The sequence below is a fragment of the Crocodylus siamensis genome, chromosome 1, assembly GCF_052110815.1.
Source record: "Crocodylus siamensis isolate JL-2025a chromosome 1, ASM5211081v1, whole genome shotgun sequence".
NCBI classification, from domain to species: domain Eukaryota; kingdom Metazoa; phylum Chordata; order Crocodylia; family Crocodylidae; genus Crocodylus; species Crocodylus siamensis.
The window spans coordinates 256,085,439-256,102,923 of record NC_143395.1 but is presented as its reverse complement, the minus strand read 5'-3'; the positions used below and the strand labels follow the sequence as shown (position 1 = coordinate 256,102,923).

At 44.1% G+C, this 17,485-nt stretch overlaps 1 protein-coding gene across 1 annotated transcript; it reads left to right on the top strand.

The window, feature by feature from the left end:
• Positions 1–45: 45 nt before the first annotated feature.
• Positions 46–10,709, top strand: HMGN1 (high mobility group nucleosome binding domain 1). Its single transcript, XM_090060929.1, has 6 exons — positions 46–241; positions 644–676; positions 1,678–1,707; positions 1,793–1,843; positions 7,279–7,410; positions 9,793–10,709. The coding sequence occupies exons 1-6, from the start codon at positions 227–229 to the stop codon at positions 9,838–9,840; spliced, it is 309 nt and encodes a 102-aa protein (XP_089917055.1). The 5' UTR covers positions 46–226; the 3' UTR covers positions 9,841–10,709.
• The last annotated feature ends 6,776 nt before the right edge of the window (positions 10,710–17,485 follow it).

Sequence of the window (17,485 nt, the reverse complement as noted above, 5' to 3'; positions counted from 1 at the left end):
CCATTGCCATGGGGGGGGGGGGGTTGGCCATTCCCTTGCGTAGGGGAATTCGCCCCAATGGTCACGCCCGCCCTTGACTGGGCAGCGGCGCCCCTCCCCCCCTGGAATCCGGCTGGATCCTGTTGCGGCGCCGCCGGGCGCGCGGGTAGGGGGCGGGGCGCGCCCGGGCTCCGTGCGCAGCCAGCCGTACTCGCAGCCGCAGTTGCCACCCAGCGAACGCCTCACCATGCCGAAGAGAAAGGTGGGGGGCAGGCGTCGCGGGGCAGCGGAGCGGGAGCGGGGAGCTGACAGGTGGGGACTCCTCCGTGGGGAGGGAAGTTCCGGCCTGGGCAATCCCATCCCCCTGGCTTGGAGCGGCCGCCAGCCTCTGGCCTTGCCGCTTGGGGCACTGCCTGCATTGGGGGAGGGGAGCAGGGGTGACCCCGCCTGGCAGCGGCAGTGTCTGGAACCTTCTGTAGCCGCTGGTAGAACGCCGCGCCACTCCGCGTTCGAAATCCGAATGCGGCGGCGGGAAGGGGCGGGGGGTGGGCCCGTCCTGACGTCACGCCCGCGAACCCTCCCTTTCTGCGCGGGGGGGGGGAGAGGCCAGAACGCCGCGGGGGGGCGCATGCGCTCTGTGCCGCTCACTCATGTTTGTTTGCAGGTGAACGCGGTGGAAGGGGAGGTCCGCGAGGAGGTGAGTGCGGGGCCCGGGGGTGGGGGGTCCCGACTCTGCTCCCGTCTTATGCACTTACAGGGCAGGGAGGGAGGGATCTCTTGCCTCATCCAGCTCAGCATGCTCCTGCTTGGGGCAGGAGCATCCCCGTGCAGCCACATCACTTAAGTAGGGGTTTAAGCCCTGGCCTGAAAGGGTGCAGGCAGCCCCTGCTGCAAGGCCAGCTGCCCAAGGAGGCTGAAGGCAGGTAAAGCTGGAGGAACTTGAGCTATCAGTGCCCTGCTGCTGCCGCCACTCCCTGTAGAGGAAGGCAGGGCCAATCTGGCAGGCAGTAAAGTTTGTTCCTGACCCCCTATGGGATTATTGACATAATCCTTGGGCAGGGAAGGGAGCCAAGCCTGTCTAACTAGAAACCTCTTGTGTTTCAGTCCCAGCGGGAGCACTGGCATGCTCCAGTCAAACCCCCCCAGCCTTGGCTACAGCCAATGTCAAGGCTTTTGAGGAAAGCCAAAAACTAACAAAAAAACTGCTATCACCTGTAGCAACAGGCAAGGGGAGGTGGAGGTTTTCATTCCCAACCCCACATGGCAACCAGAAAACTCCAGAAGCTGGGGGGGAAAAAAGCATCCTCCATTGTGCTTTGTAGACTGGGGATGGCTAGCATAATTCTTCACATCATAGCTTCTAGCTAGCTTGCCAGCGCTCCTATTTCTGGATCTTTTCCATAAACTTAAAGATTAAAGTTGCTGGTATAACTAAGCTGGTTGTGGAGCTCTGCCTCATGCTTTTGCTGAGCACAGTCTTCTCCAATATTCACCTGCTCTAGGCAGCAGAGCTCTTCACATTCTCCCCATTATCTGGTGGGAGAGGGACTGGGTCCTGGGCTCCCCCTTGTTGCTTTTCTCAGTGTGCTCCAGGTGTAGCTGCTCCTAGGTCATCCCTGGCTAGCACTCATCCATTGGCCTCTTTTTGAAAACATCCAGTGATGGAAGCTCACAATCTGTATGTCTCTTTCTCTCCAGCCCAAGAGGCGATCTGCCCGCTTGTCTGCTGTAAGTATAGGCCCAGCTCTTTTTTTCCTCCCTGGTAGCTGTGTGATGGGTAACAAGTTTCTAACCCCCACTGGTTTCTTTTCAGAAACCTGCCCCCGCCAAAGAGGAGCCAAAGCCAAAAAAACCAGCAGCAAAGGTGAGCAAGTGATGTGAGTGTGCATGGCCCAGGCCAACCCTACTGGGGTATGCCAGGCACCTCAATCTTCTGTGGTTCCCAGCTTTACGTTGGCGAGAAGATGGGGCCATGGACTCCGGCTGGGGGAAAGGAGTAGGAGCCCAGACAGCCATGCGCTATGGGGCTGGGTGCAGCTGGCCCACGCTGCTGCCACCTGCAACCAGGGACTCGGGTGTGAGCACGGGGAGCTGTGTGCTATCACTTGCAGATCCAGGGACTTGCACCCTCCCAGGATTCCAAGGAGGCAGCCACCATCCACACTCCACTGCACCATACCCTCTTGGGATTCCAAGGAGCCACCATCCTCCACCCCCATAACCTCACACATACCCACAGCTTCCTCCACACTGCGCACACACTCCCCAGCCAAACACCCCCACATAAGCCCCCTTACTCCCTACACACAGTATGCAAGAGTAAGACTGTATTTTGGCTATTATGCAATTGCCTCTAGATACACACAAATCAGGACAAAGATTTTTTTAAAATAAAATAAGTTATGGTTAGGGGTATGCTGGTATATTGGTTGACTGTCAGATCGGCACCTATAAAAAAGAGAAATTAGTGTTTATCAGTTATTGTCTTTTTCTGGTCGTTGTAGCTGATCATTATGCCTGTATACGCAGAGCAACCTGGCGAGCATAGTCTGGTCCCTGCTGCTGGCCTGAGCCTATGGCAGACTATAAATCCTGGCTAGTAGTGGGAGGGAGAGGGATGCTGGGTAGCAGTCATAGGACACCATGCTCAGTAATAAAGGGACCTTTACTGGCTTCTGCTGCTGCCATGGTAACACTGCGCGTGCAGCAGGGGCCTGAGCGCTGGCACTGCTGCAGAAATATTGGGCCGTGTACGGGCAGGGTAAGGTGCTGCCTCCACTGAGCACTAGGCACCTTTGCAAAAGCAGCTTCTTGGCGGTCGTGAGAGCTCGGCTGTGCGGGGCCCACTGCTGAAACAGCAACATTCTCTGGGGCTACAGACACACCCAGCACCACTGTCTGCATGAGGATTCACCCCGCCTGTCTGGGATGTCTGCACAAGGAGCAGGGTTGCGAGTAGGAGTCATGGGCGAGGGAGCGACGTGCATGGGAATAAGGCAGTTGCTGCCTTCCTCATCGAGGGCCAAAGCAGGCAGGAGGCGTGTGTTATAAATGCAAAACAAACCTTAAAAAAGGTTTATTTATGTCAGTAGTTTAAAATGCCTTGCACTGTTACTAAATATTGGTCATCGAATCAGTGTTGGTCGATACGGTTGGTTAATCATTGGTTGTCGGTATCAGCCAGGAAAGTCTTTATCAGTGCACCCCTAGTTATAGTAGATGTTTGATTTTTAGTATAAGATTTGGGGTTTTTTGGGGTTTTTTTCCTTGTTTCAAGATAGCAGCACTCTCCAAAAAGGAATACTTCTGGCACAAGGGGAGGGACTTCTGGTGGCAAAGGTCAGGGCAGCCATGGGGTGGAGCACCTGTTGAGGGGCGGGGGTACCCTTGTGGCCTTCAGCAGCTCACCAAAACTTGTTAAGTGGCCCTCAAGCCAAAATAGTTGCCTGTTCCTGATTTAAATTGTTTTAACTGCATCTTCTTTGCTTTCTCCCTGACTTCAGACTAATATGGCTAACTGGCTCTCCCAGTTAACACATGTCTGCACCCTAAGGGCGTGGATACTCACACAAACCATTTCAAGAATGTCACTGGATGGGAACTGGTTCACAGTTGCCACAGTTCAGTGCATGTACTACGAGGAGAAGTCACCTTGCAGGCAATCATTGTTGTCCTGCTTCCGCAAGGGGAAGGGAATGAGGCATTTCCTCATAATATCAAGACACTGCCATTTGATAAATACTAGGGTAGGTAGGAAATCTTCCATTTTGATGGAGTTAGCCTTCATGAGAACATATTCTTAGAGTTGTAACCTCATTTTTAGTTTCCATCCCCACTAACTGTTTTCGTATACTTTGTTGTTAATCTTGATCGTAAAGTCTTCAGGTTGGGGAGTCTCCTTCCCATGGGTTTTACATCCTCTAATGCAGCAGTGTCTTGAGGGTGCTGATAAGCATTCCTGTAATGTAAACAAAAAAAGTGCTTTCTGTGATTTTCTTATCAATATTAATTCTGCAGTCATTTCTGCAGATCTAAAACCTGTATTGCATTTGATATTTCCCTTATTCTGCAACAGTGACACCCCGTCAAAAACTTTTCCTTCACTTGATCTCTACAGTTTTTGTTCCACTTTAATGCAAAACCCCTTTTCCTTGCGGTGTTCACATTTTTTCCTTTCATCTACAGTTTCTTCCTACTTTTTACCTTGATCCTCTCTAGTCCAGCAAATATTTTCTTATTCCACTACTTTCTCTTGTCAAATTCCTGATCTGTTTGTTTGAACTGTGTGATGGTTCTAATTAGTAAGATTATCAACCATAATTTTATTCATTTTATATTGTACATAAATATTAGAAACAATATCTTATTTTTATTTTGAGCTCAGAATTAATTTGAGAAAGAAAGTGATGAATGAAAACTTGTTATGTAAAGGAGTATTCTATCAAAAGTATGAAAGCTGTAATAATTGCTAAATGTGTGTGTCTTTTTGGTTTATACCCCAGTTATTATTTCCATTTTAATCATTACCTGGTCCATAAGCGTTTTCTCTAGGGTTTATTACATCACATTTGATTTAAAAAAAAAAAAAAAAAAAGCTTGGCCAGTTGCTATGTGATAAATCCTGTTTTTAATTGCATAATGCTATACTATGCACACTTTATGCAAGGTTTGAAGCGTAAGCGTTTTCTAACTAAAGAATCTGCCAAAATGTGTGAAGGTGTTGCATCTTCTTCTGCATCTCATCCTATTGCAGGATTCTAATGCAAAATTCCTTAATTTTGCTGGTAAGAACAATTGCCCTTTATCTTTAATATTGGTTTAAGTTAATGGCATTCTCAGTAATAAAGCTGATGCAGTAATATGTGATAAAAAGTGCTGCAGTGTAAATCCAAATTGCTACACCAGATCTTTTCAAACTGCATACTGACCACAGCGCATACTGATAAGCGGTTTCTTTCTGATACAAAGTTTGTATGGATTGGCATTCTAAATTATTTGTATGAAATGGCAGTTTGTAGCAGAAAGGATGTAATGTTAGAACAATAAGACAACCTTCAGCTGCCTTGAGTAAGCACTTCAAAGTGCTTTTTGCATTGAAAAATCACCCATCAGATATAAAATCCTGAGGTATTTCTTGCTTGTAAAACAGGACTGCATTACTAGTTCTAGTCCAGTGCTAATGATCAGGTTAAGCATTTTGGAGATCTCTCCATCTAATTTTGCCAGTCCTTTTCAGGTCTGTTTTCTACTGAGAATGCTTTGCAGTACTTGGTCTTAAACATGGTGCTGTCAAATAGTATACCAGGTGCATGGTACCGTTTATAGTGATGACTAGCAAATTGCCCATCAAGAATGATGGTGGTGATGGAGTGAGGTGGGGGCAATGCCAGTGCCATGCTGCCTTGAAGAAGCAGGGCGAGGCCAGTGGTGCTTCACCCTACTGGTCTGTCCCCTCTGTCATTCTCCACCCCACCTTACCCCCAACATTGGGCCAGCTTGTCTGTGTGTCTGTCTGTGTGGAGTACTCTGGTGGTTTTAGTACGTGTAGCCTGGGTACATCCAAGGGGTGTGTCTTGTCCTCTGATGACAGTGGTGGTGGTCAGGCAGGGTGCTGAGGAAGGGGTCAGCTACTAAAGCGTCTTTCTCCCCTCTCTGTAGAGTTAGGCAAAAACCAAATACTTAACTATGTACAACTTATTACAAGAATAAATACAGACGCTTAATATAAAACAGAATATTTACAAGGCTTAACATATAATACTATATATAAAATTTCACAATTCGCATATAATACCAAATAACTTACAACCTATACAACACAATTAATACATAGGGATATTAACCTATATAACCCAAGTAACATAACCATAGTATTTCTTTAAACCTTCACAAATAACAATGCCAATAATATACACATTAAAACATATAAATCATATAAACCCGCTTAAAGATTATCCCTAGCTATATAGCCCTTGACATGACAACCTCAATATAGGGAGTGCATTCAGCCCCTCCCCTTTAGGGCCCTGGGATGTAGATTTGCCCCTCCCACAGTGGAGGCAGCAGACCCTTCTCACCCATGTCAGCCTCCCCTGCGGGGCCTGCTTCCCCAGTAACTCGCAGTTCCTCTCTGGAGAAGTCAAGGCTCTTCCCCTTGTGGCCAATTCCACAAGAACCTCTCCCCAGCGGCACCTTCGGCTCTCCTCAACAGCCTGGCACCCTGCACTGGGTACCCAGGGCACTCTCTCTCGTAGGAGCCAAGCCCTTGCAGGCTCCGACTCCCCAGTCTCATACTGGGGGTTCTTCCCTTTCCCAGGCCCTGCTCTGGGCACTGGGGCTCTATTAGTTAAAAGTGGAGCCACATTCTGGGGCTCCAGTCGCTCAGCCTAGGGCCAGGGCTAGCGTGAGCAGCTGTGAGCTCCTTCCAAGGTGGTTCTCCATGTGCTGACCCGCGTACCAGGTGAGGCCCAAGCGGCCACGAGCTGCTCCTAGGACCAGCTCTCCATGCACTGATCTGCACACCGACTGCCCAGCTGCTTGCTGGGTTCACAGGCTTAAGCTGCCTCAAGCAGCTCCTAGAGCCCAATCCCCATGCGCTGATTTGCGCATTGCTGAAGCTCAAGTAGGGTCCTGATGGATGACCGTCTTTGGAGCTCCTCTCTCCTTGCCGTCCCTCGTCATCTCTTCCCCAGTCTGCTGAGCCTGCTCCCGTTTTATACACTTCAGGGGCTCCAGCCCCAAAGTTCTCCGGACCTGGCTGGTGCAGTTCCGATTCAGGTCCAGCTGCTTCTTGCCCACTCCCTTCGGAAAAGGGCGGGGCATTGCTTCCCTTGTGCTGCCTCCGGATTGATGGGTGAGCTCGACCAATCAAACAGCAGACCCTTGATCCTGGGACTCAACCCAAACTCCAAAAAGGTAAGACTGCTACATAAACATTGCGATTGGATACTGAGACTGCCAGTCAGAGTGCTCCAAGAATGTTACAGACAAACAAACAGACGGATTAAGCTATGTATATACACATCCATATATATATATGTGTGTGTATATAATGCCTTCTGTGAGATGTAGCCTTTTATAGCTGGTCTGGGATCTGATCCTCAGGTGGCTGTTCTGTCTTATTTTCCTAACTTTCTGGAGTAGATTTTTTTTTCTAAAGTAGAGATGCTTTGCTTCCTCTTATTGTTAATTGAGCACATCATCCCAAATTTGTTATGTGACAACTTCATCATTTTGCTTCTTTTTAATTTACCTAATAACTAAATTAATGCAATCTTTCTTAAATGCTTTTTACTATAGAATAAATCTGAGGACAAGAAAATTCAGTCAAAGGGAAAAAAAGGACCAAAAGGAAAACAGACTGAGGAGACTAACCAAGAACAGACAAAGGACAACTTGCCTGCAGAAAACGGAGAAGCTAAAAGTGAGGAGGTAAGATAGTCTTCTGGTCTTTGATCCATTTAGTCTCTCTTTCTTTAAAAAAAAAATGTATAGTTTAATGCATTTGTTTAAATGTGTCTCAAACATTTTGTCCAAGCTAAATTTATCCAGTCCTTTGCTTAGTGCAAAATATGGTTCATGGACATATGAACATGTTATCCCAGAAGAAACTCCAGCTACCCTGAAGGGGAAACGTTCTGACTCTTTAATGAAATCCCTTAAATAGAAAGAAACTGCCCTAACCTGGGAAATTCAGTCCTGTGTAACTTGTTCCTGGGACAACTGTTGGTGTCTGCACACCTGCCCTAAGGTAATTAACATCCTGGCTTTTGCCTTGAGGTTCCTTGTCTTCAGAAAACACAGTTAGTGAAGCTGCGGCCATTATTATAAGTTTTCATAAGTTTACTGGATTTATGTGGCATGTTTTAACTTTAATGGAATATGTGCATCTCCAGAGCTAGTTTTATTTCCCCTCCATTCTCCCTATGCAGGCACAGGAATTGTTTACTTAAAATTCCTATGCTAAGTTACTTTATTTTATGAATTTAACTAAATGGGTTTAAAGAGGGAAAAGAAGTAAATAGTAGAGGTCCCCAGCGATCTGTGTTAGGACTAGTACTGTTTAACGTATAAGGATAAAGGATCTAGAAAAAGGGATGAATATAGTAAGGCTTGCAGATGTCAAAATTATTTAAAGTGGTGAAGACCAAGGTGGACTGTGAGGAACTACAGAAGGGTTTGATGCTGTTCAGTGAATGGGCAACTAAAGGGCAAATTAGATTAAATGTGGATAAGTGTAAAGTGATGTGCATGTGTAAAAATAGCGCAGACTATACCTACACTATGATGGGCTCAACATTAGCTGTTACTACACAGGAGAGAGATCTGGGAGTCATTGTGGACAGCTCACTAAAAACTTCAGCTTAGGGCTTAACAGCCATCAAAAAGGCAAATAAAGTGTTAGATATTACATTATTAAGGGAATTGTAACCAAAATAGAAAGTGTCATTATGCCCTGTTTATAAATCCATGGTGCATCCATACCTCAAATACTGTGCCCATTTCTGGTCCCCACACTTCAAAAAGGATATAAAAGAAATAGAGAAGGTACAGAGAATGGCAACAAGGATGATTAGTGGTATGAGTCATATGAGGAGAGACTGAAGAGGCTAGGCCTATTCAGTTTACAGAAGAGATGCTTGTGGGGGAACACAACAGGAGTTTATAAAATACTAGCAGGTGAAGAAAAAGTAGGTAGGGATTTATTATTTACTGTCTGTCAATGCAAGGACTAGGGATCATAAAATTAAACTAGAAGGTAGCTTTAAAATGAATGAAAGGGACTTTTCACATAGCATGTAATTAAAGTGTGAAAATCATTGCCCCAAGATGTCGTGGAAGCTGACTGTTTAACCAGATTCAAAAAGGAATTGTACACATTGTTTTGGACAAGGGGTATCAGTAGCTGTTGAGCATGAGAGTTAAGGGTACAGCCTCAGAACTTCCTAGACCTTAAATGCTGGAGGCTGCAAGTGAGAGAGGAACAGTGGAAAAACCCCTCTGGTCATAACCTGTTTACTTTGCCTTTCAGTATCCACTCTCCCACTGTGTGGTGTGGGATACTGGGCAAGATGGACCCTATGGTCTAACTCAGTAAATGTCAGTTCTTATGTTCACTGACAACTCAAAAATGAAAAATATCAGCCCCAAACTGGAAAGTTGTCTGGTGGAAGTTTAGTGTCCTCAGTTGGCCTGAAATCCCCAGATAGACTACAGTGCTCACAATGCACTTTGCTCAGGGGAGAGCTTCTCACACAGCTTTCCCTCACCAAAAGGGAAAATACTGTAATGCTTTATAGGAGATACTATTAATCTTGTTCAGAGTCAGATTGTTTCTAAGATGAGATGACACACTCTCTGTGGAGGCTTTAGCTTACCTAGTAGGAAAACATTAAGTCCTTCATTCTTGAAAGTTTGGGCTTCAAGGACAGCAGTTACCAAAACAGGTGTTTTAGTTCCCCTTTAATTTTAAGCACGGATCCCAGAATTGAGACCAGTGGAGCTGAATTAATGCCATTCTGTTTTAGAACAAGCCAGGTACCATTTCTCCAGAGGTTGAATTGTTTGGATAGAACATTGTCAAAAACAGATGAGTAGGTTGTGAGATGAGTATCTTTAACTGCCCAATAAGATCATGGCTCAAAATGTGTGACTAGATATGGAGTAACAACCATCATGTATTAGAAATATATATTATGATGGTTTTAAAAGAGCCTGTTTATAATTTTCATTTTGGATCTTTGGTATAAAAATGTTGAGGTTTTGAAGACATTGTAAAACTAAGATTTCTCTTTTTCCCTTTGTCTTTTTCAGGCCCCAGTATCTGATGCAGCAGGAGAAAAAGAACCCAAGTCTGAGTAATATCTTGTACCAAGTCTTTTATTGGTGGTCCCTGTATTTTCCTTCTTGTACAATTCAGAGGAATATTTTTATCAACTATTTTGTAAATGCAAGTTTTTTAGTAGTTCTAGAAAACACATTTTTAAAGAAGAGGAATCCCAACACATCCCATTTTTTTACATATTTAGATAAGTGTAAATGCTTTTTTTAAGAGGTAAAATCACGTACCGGTTGTCTGTTTTCTGTGCAACCAGAAATTAATGGAATGTGAGATAAGGGGGGGAGGCTTTGAAGTCTTGCTTAGACTTAACATTCCATGAGCTGTGAGGGACAGTTTTTATATCTTATTAAATGAAGCATAACACAGATTAAATTTTGAAATCATAATGGGTTGAAAATGTCTTACTATTTTAATTCCATATCATCTATACCCACTGTATCATCAGTAGAATTACTTGCCTAATAAAACTGCTCCCTGGTGTTGGATCTCCCTTTCAGAATTGTGTATTATCTGTGACAAAATTTATTTTTGGTAGTAGTAGTTTTATTTTTTTCAACAAACTTGTAACTGTGCTGTGAAACCTTGGAAATCTGTACTGGGTGTGTAGTGAGTGTGTCATTAAACACTGAATAGGAACTTTCTGCTTAGCAGACTTCTAACAACTTCATATGGCAGTGTTTGAGATGCTGGTACTTTGTGTCCACTTTTAAGGGACACTTCATCTTCAAAGGTTAAGCTGAGAAGTCACTGGACAAAGTTTAGGAAAATGGAGATGTTGTGGTTTTTAGATTTTAAATCTACAAGAATACAAAATTGTACAAATTGTTCATAGTGTGTCTGTGTAATAATCATCAAACTAGAGGCAAATAAATCTTGGTTTATAAAAGAATGTTGCCTTTGTAGCCACTGCATTGTCTAATAATGACTCGATATAATTGACAGGTCTGCTCGTGCATGTCTTCTAACAAAATTCAATACTTGTATTCTTCACAATGAATGTTGACATTATGATCCCTGGAGATGTGGAAGAGAGGAGGTTTCTTTTTAAAATCTGTGATTTTTACCAGGGCTGACCAGCTAGGAAGCTGCTAACTTAATGCTTTCAGTTGTTTTGCAAATAAAGACCTCCTTCTGCTTGCTGAACATCAGCTTCCTCCCCCTGTGCTGCATGGAGAGAGAGAGAGAATGAAAGAGAGAGAGAGAGTGTGTGTGTGTGTGTCCTGATTTAAGCTGTGCTCTGGAGCTCACATTGAAGGTGCAACAGAAATCTGCTCAGGTAAAGTCTTTAGAAACAAATGTTTACTTAAAAAAGAAGACCACTTTTCCATGCTGTCCCATTCCAAAAAGAAAGACTGTTAGTTTTTGTTATGCCCTAAAGTTGCAGTTTTGTTGTTTCACAGTTTGTTTTTATCCTAGATCCAGCAAAAAAAAGTCAGCTATGCTGTATGAAGTTCATTTTCATGTGGTATTTTGAAAATGAATAAAGCACATTTGTGATGAGAACTAGTTCCTATATTATTACCTTCTTTGCATCACTCTAGGACTGATGTTTGTATTCCAAACAATCTTTGGCAGATGCATCAAACCTTTTAGAAATCTTTCAGCAAGGTGGATTTATGGGCATACACTAACTTGTGTTTAGGTAGGATAAGTGTTCAGTTACCAATATGTGGAAGTCCTTGTATTTTTTTTCACTTTGCAGAACTCTAATGTAGAGAAGTAATGCAAATAAGTAGCTGCACAGCTACCATTTTAGCCAGCCATTTTACCTTGGATACTGATCCTCTAACTCCTCTAGTTGCTTCCTTACCTTTAGCATGTTACTTCCATTATCAGCTGTTTCTGTTTGTGTGCACACAACATCCACCATCACAGAAATGCTATACTGCCATGATACAAACCCCACTACAATATATGGGTTCATGGGGCATCGTGTTTTACTGTGCTTATTTCACGGATGGGGTGCGTGGTCTCCTTGAAAAGTCCGTGTTGCGTTGTATCAATTTATGTTGCTTTTTTCAGTAGATGGGGTCAGTAGATGGGGTCAGCAACTCAGAATGTCAAAAATACCCACACCCTCAACTTGCAACAACTTGTATGCCAGGGTGGGCAACGGGAGCTGCAAAGGGCCCAATCCTTGTGGAGACCTTTTCTCCACAGTCCACCTTGAGGCATGTGTGTCAAGCAAAATGTCTTCAAGGGCCATGCTTTGGCACCTGTGCCAGGGGTTGCCTACCCCTGGTATAGATTGTTATGCTGTCTTTATGATTTTGGATGTGGTCTAGCCAAGGAACTAAGGGGTGCATACTTAGAGAAAAGGGAATGGGAAGAACTACTAAATGCCTCTTGCTGTTGTGTCCCTGTAGCAAAAAGAATTGCCACTCCCAGGCATGCAAGCAGAAAGTGACATTACTGGGTTTGGCACCCAACCCCTATAAGAAAGGCATCAGAGAAATAGCTCATCAGGGAGCCTGGTTTTCCCTGATAAAAATTGCAAATTCTTTGATTAAACCCCCCCAAATTGGTAATTAAAGTAAAAGGCCACTATATAGGTAGGTGTCAGTTGAACACAATTTTTTCTGGACATGTTTACAATCTTAAAGCAATTAGGAATCCTACCACTGCCTTAATCACTCTAAAAAAAATAAATTCTAAATCTTGGTATTTGATTTTGGGATTTAAAAGGGCTGTCAATTGCAGTTAATGTGTGTGACTAATGTGTTAATTGGATCTTGTGTTATTTTTTTAACATGTTAATCATGTTAAAAAAAACGTGTTTCTGGAACACATGCCTAATCTCTGCTCCACTGCCTCCAGGTGGGGCAGCACTGGCAGCACAGAGGACTGTGGGACAGCCCAGGTGCAGGCTCCAGGCAGCTGCAATGGGAGGGTGGGTACATGCACACAGATGCAAATGAGCAGCTACATACAGCCTGCACACTGCAGGTAGAGCAGCATTGTGCCAGTAAGTCTGTGGAGGGGGAGGGGCAGAGCAAGGGCCCCCATGGTGAGGGAGAGAAAGAGGCAGGGGCGAATGGGGGGCTAGGGCTGGTCATGGGATGGAGGTGTGGGCAACTTATCCAGAGGTGCGGGGGTACAGCTCCCTGCCACTGCACAACCACCCTCCCATTGCAGCTGCCTGGAGCCTGCACCTGGGCTATCCCGCAGTCCTCTATGTTGCCAGTGCACATGCCCCCCCCAATTTGCGTGGTGGGCAGAGGCACCCTGCCTTCTGTAGGCACAGCAGCGGGGACAGTGGCATGGGTAGGGAATGCCTTGCCAGGGCAGTGTGGAGCTTTGCTCTGTAGCACCGTGTCCTACCCACTGGGCAGTGGAGACCCCAGGGGAGGACAGCAGGCCCGACAGCCTGAGTCTGCAGCCCGCACCTGTTCCATGTACAGATCAGGTGCACGGGATCCCTCAGCCCCCCATGGAAGAGTGTGCAGCGGTGGGAAGCCAGGCCCCACCCTGCAGACGAGCTGCCTATAGTCCCCTCTTGCTCCTTGCCAGGGCCCTGCAGCTGCACGTTCCAGCTCCAGGCTCCTTTCACGCTCTGGCTGGACAGCAGCCACAGCCCCACCCCTGTTCAAATCACTCCTCCTCTCCCTATGGCCTCAATTTCCACACCCCCCCCCTTACCTGGAGCTGCTCTCCATGCTGCCTAGTGGCCATGTACATGTACATGCATATTGTGCCCCCTGACTGACCACATTCCTCCCAGCCCCTTGCAGGCTGCAACTCTGCCAGCCTTCAGAGAGCTCTTTGCAAAAATACAAAATCCAAGGGAATTTACAAAACACCTTTTGTAAACAAGTCTTCGTAGACACTTCACTTCATAAGTCTAGATACAAAAAGTTATGGACTCAATTTAGACATTGGATTTATGACACATTACAACCTGCTTGACATCTGATTCACCAGGTACCTGCCTGACCTTACCATTTACACCTTTTTCCCCTCCCTTCCCTCCCCTGCTTTTCTATCCTTTGTCTTCCTAATTTCTAGCTATTTACTTTTTTCACAGACTTTCTCTTTTCTACCTTGGAGAGCTCAACTACAGTAGAGTCTCCTTTATTTACCTTTGATATTCTTTCCACCTTCATTTTCCTGTCCTCCCTTTCCTGCTCTACCCTTTGTTTTCCTAATTTCCACCTATTTACATCCTCACTGACATCCTGTCACACTTAGCTTTTCATTCCTTAGAGTCTTAGAACAGAGAGACTGCATAGCTTAAGAAGAGTGTTTGTGCCCAAAAGCTTGCAATTACGTTTTTTCTAACTACCCAGTTGCTCTAATAAAAGATATCATATCTAGCCAAAGAAGCTTGCCTGCCAACATTCCAAGTATGAATTTTAAAGCAGTAATTTCACTGGAACACTAAAATTTTGAAGTGAGAATCTATAGCAAATTACTTTTTTATTGTTGAAACCAAGTATCTATATAAATACTTGGGCTGATTTATAATTTTGCTGGCTGTCTGTGTACTGACAGGCTGTTAATTGTTTTTGGAGAAGAGAGAAATCTCTTTTTCATGAGACTTAAGTTTTAAAGCAAGATGTGGATCATAATGGTCCCTAGTCCGATCTGTATAACAGGAACAGAATACCTCATTTGTAAAACGGTCATCAAGTGTATACCTTATACGCTATGGCATATAATATGCAGTTGCAATTTAAAACCTTCAAGTAAGGAATAATTCATTACAACCGTAGGTAAATGTTCAGATGCTTAATTACTCCCAGGTAAAATTGATGATTACGTTTCTAATTTGAATTTGTCAAGCCTGTGCTTCTAACCACTGGATGTTGTCTTTCTGCTAAAGAGTTGCCTTCTGTCAGAAATATCTTCCCCTAAGTAGTGCTTAAATAAGTACTTAAACCAATCAAGTCACCTCTTGACCTTCTCAAGGATCAACTAAGTACCCACCTGCTTTAGTCTCACTGTATGTAATGCCTATTGCCAGACCTTGAAATATTTTTGTAGCTTGTTTCTTATTGTCACCAGCCTTTTTGAAATTTGGACACTATACTTTGCCATGGTATTCCAGTAATGATTTCACTAATTTCATACAAGACATGACCAAGATATTCATTAATCCCATTTGCCCTCTTAGCTATAGCATTAGGAGTTCCCTTTTATTTGTAATGATTGCTTCAATCTAGTACTTGGTTTTCAGGTCTGTTTCTGCTTCTTTTGGACAGTGGTAGAATTGTGACTAGCTCTTATTTTGAACTGTGACAAGGGCTAAATAAAATTTTCCTGATAAACATACACTTGCTATATGTTTTGCTCTTTTTGAGGCCCTATAGGTAAAAGAAGCATAACATGCTTTTGGTGGGGGTGTATAAAGAGGAATTCCTTCAATGGGTATTCTATCTGAAGCTACATGTCTAAAGACAGGAAAAATAACCTATGACCCTTCTTTATGGCAGGGGTTTCAAACTCATCTGGCCCCCTAGGTCTCTGAGCCAGTCTGTGGGCCAGGCTGAGACCAACCCGCTGTGGAGCACCTGTAGTACTACGTCCAACTCTGCACTGCACATACTGACCCCAGGGCTTGTGTACAAATCACACAGGGCCAGCCCAGGACATGTGCTGCCCACAGTGAACAGGTAGGAAATGGTGCTGCAAGCAACACAGGGGATTGGTCTGGGGTGCTGCATGCAGCTTGTACCCTGGGTCCTTGTGCCATGTGCAGCACCAGGTCCAGCCTGCAGCACATGTCCTATGCCAGGCCCACTGCCACGTACTGAGTAAGCCCCAAGACCAGTGCATGGTGTGCGGGGATGGACTGCTCATGTGCACTGTATGCAGTGCAGTGCACTGTATGCAGTCACAGGGTGTGCACTGCATGCAGTACCCCACTAGACCAGCCTTTCACATGGTTCTGGCATGACCTGATCTGGACCAGCCCTAGAGCCAGTGCCACCTGCAACACATGCCGTGTACTTGACCCTTGTGCTGTGCATCAAGTGATCCACAGGTCATATGGCTCCATGCGCCAGATGTTTGACACCACCTGATTTATAGGAATGCAGTTTTTGGATCTTCCCCTTATGGATCAGGTTACTTACTGGGGTTCAGAAGACTTATTGAGGTTCTGAAGGATCCACTAGGACAGAGATGGGCAATTATTTTGGGTGGAGGGCCGCTTCCTGAGTTTTGGCAAGCCATTGAAGACCACGTAATAGGCAGCCAGGGGCAGATAAATATTAATTTTCTAAATTTTTTAGTGGGGGGCTCCGTGGGTTGGATAGAATGGCCTGGCGGGCTACATCCGGCCCCCAGGCCACATTTTGCCCACCGCTTCACTAGGAGCTACTGCAGAACAAGCCCAAAGTAAATTTGTTAGTTCTGTTCTCGCTCATCAGCTTGACTGCATTCAGCTGATTATTATATCTGCAAGATCTTAACATTTCCTCAGGTCAAGCTATTGGATCTTTCTCTGTTTCTGTGCCTGTGATTCTCAAATGGAGTTTCACATACACACTCAAAACAAGATTCAGTCAATTTAAATCAACAAAATTCAATTCAAATTTCTTGACAACTTTTCATTTGCTATTGTTTTGACAGACACATCTTCATTTTTGGTTTTGTGACTTCTATTATTTCAACTACCTGCTTCTAGAAAAAGTTCAATAATTTCTTACAGCAGTCTACACCCAAAGACCAAAATTATATGAAGGAATGTAAATTAAAAAAAAAGCGGGAGATGCTGTTTGAATGTGTGAGCCACAACATTAATTTCTCTGGCAAAGTATGAGGTTTTATTATTAGTAAGAGAGAGAGATTTAATTTGCCTTTCAAGGTATACAGAAGTAATAAGTAAAACAGTATAAAGCTTTCATGGTATCTTAAAGCTAAAGATGGAAGGTATGCAACTCTAAAACTGAATTTGTATTTAAGGAAAGTCCTAACTTAATAGATTTTTGGACAGCATAGGAAGACAAGTACAGATGGAAATGGTGATGGAAAGGAAATGTTCTGACTTTCTAATGTGATAAGAAAGAAACCAGAAGAGTATAAGCTAAGAATTGGGTTAGGTTAAACTTTTTAATGCAATTAATCTATTACATTTCAATTACCAAAAGAGACAAATCACATTTCATTTTATCAGAACAAGAGCTTCATGTCTCCCCTCACACCCATCAGAAATACAAGGCAAAAATAGAGGGAAGTGAGGGGAGCCCAATCCTAACTGTAACTGGTTACTTTCATTAAAGATAAAGGGCATTACGTGAATGTCTTCAAAAGAAAATAAAACTTCCTTTTGATCATAAGACTCTTGCAAGAGGAAAGATAACAAAAGGTCAGTTAAATGATAAGTGGAAAGAGATATTTATATAGATACACAAGCCATGTAATATGAGGGTTAGAACAAAAGAGGACGAGTTGAGGATACTGCGTTTGCACTGGTGAAAGGACGAGTTTAAATAATCTTAGGCTTGTCCGCCTAACTAGAAAACTGGGTGAGTTAAAAACCAGCAAAGAACTTCCTTGAGTTTGTATTTCAAGGTAGATGGTTTGAAAAATATTAAAAAGTGGGTGGGTATATTAGAAAATTAAAAAGATGAATGCCAAGAATGAATAAAGAATCAATAAAAAGACGGAGAGCAAGAGTAAAATCAGTGACATAATATATGGCTCAGATAGCATAGGTTAGGA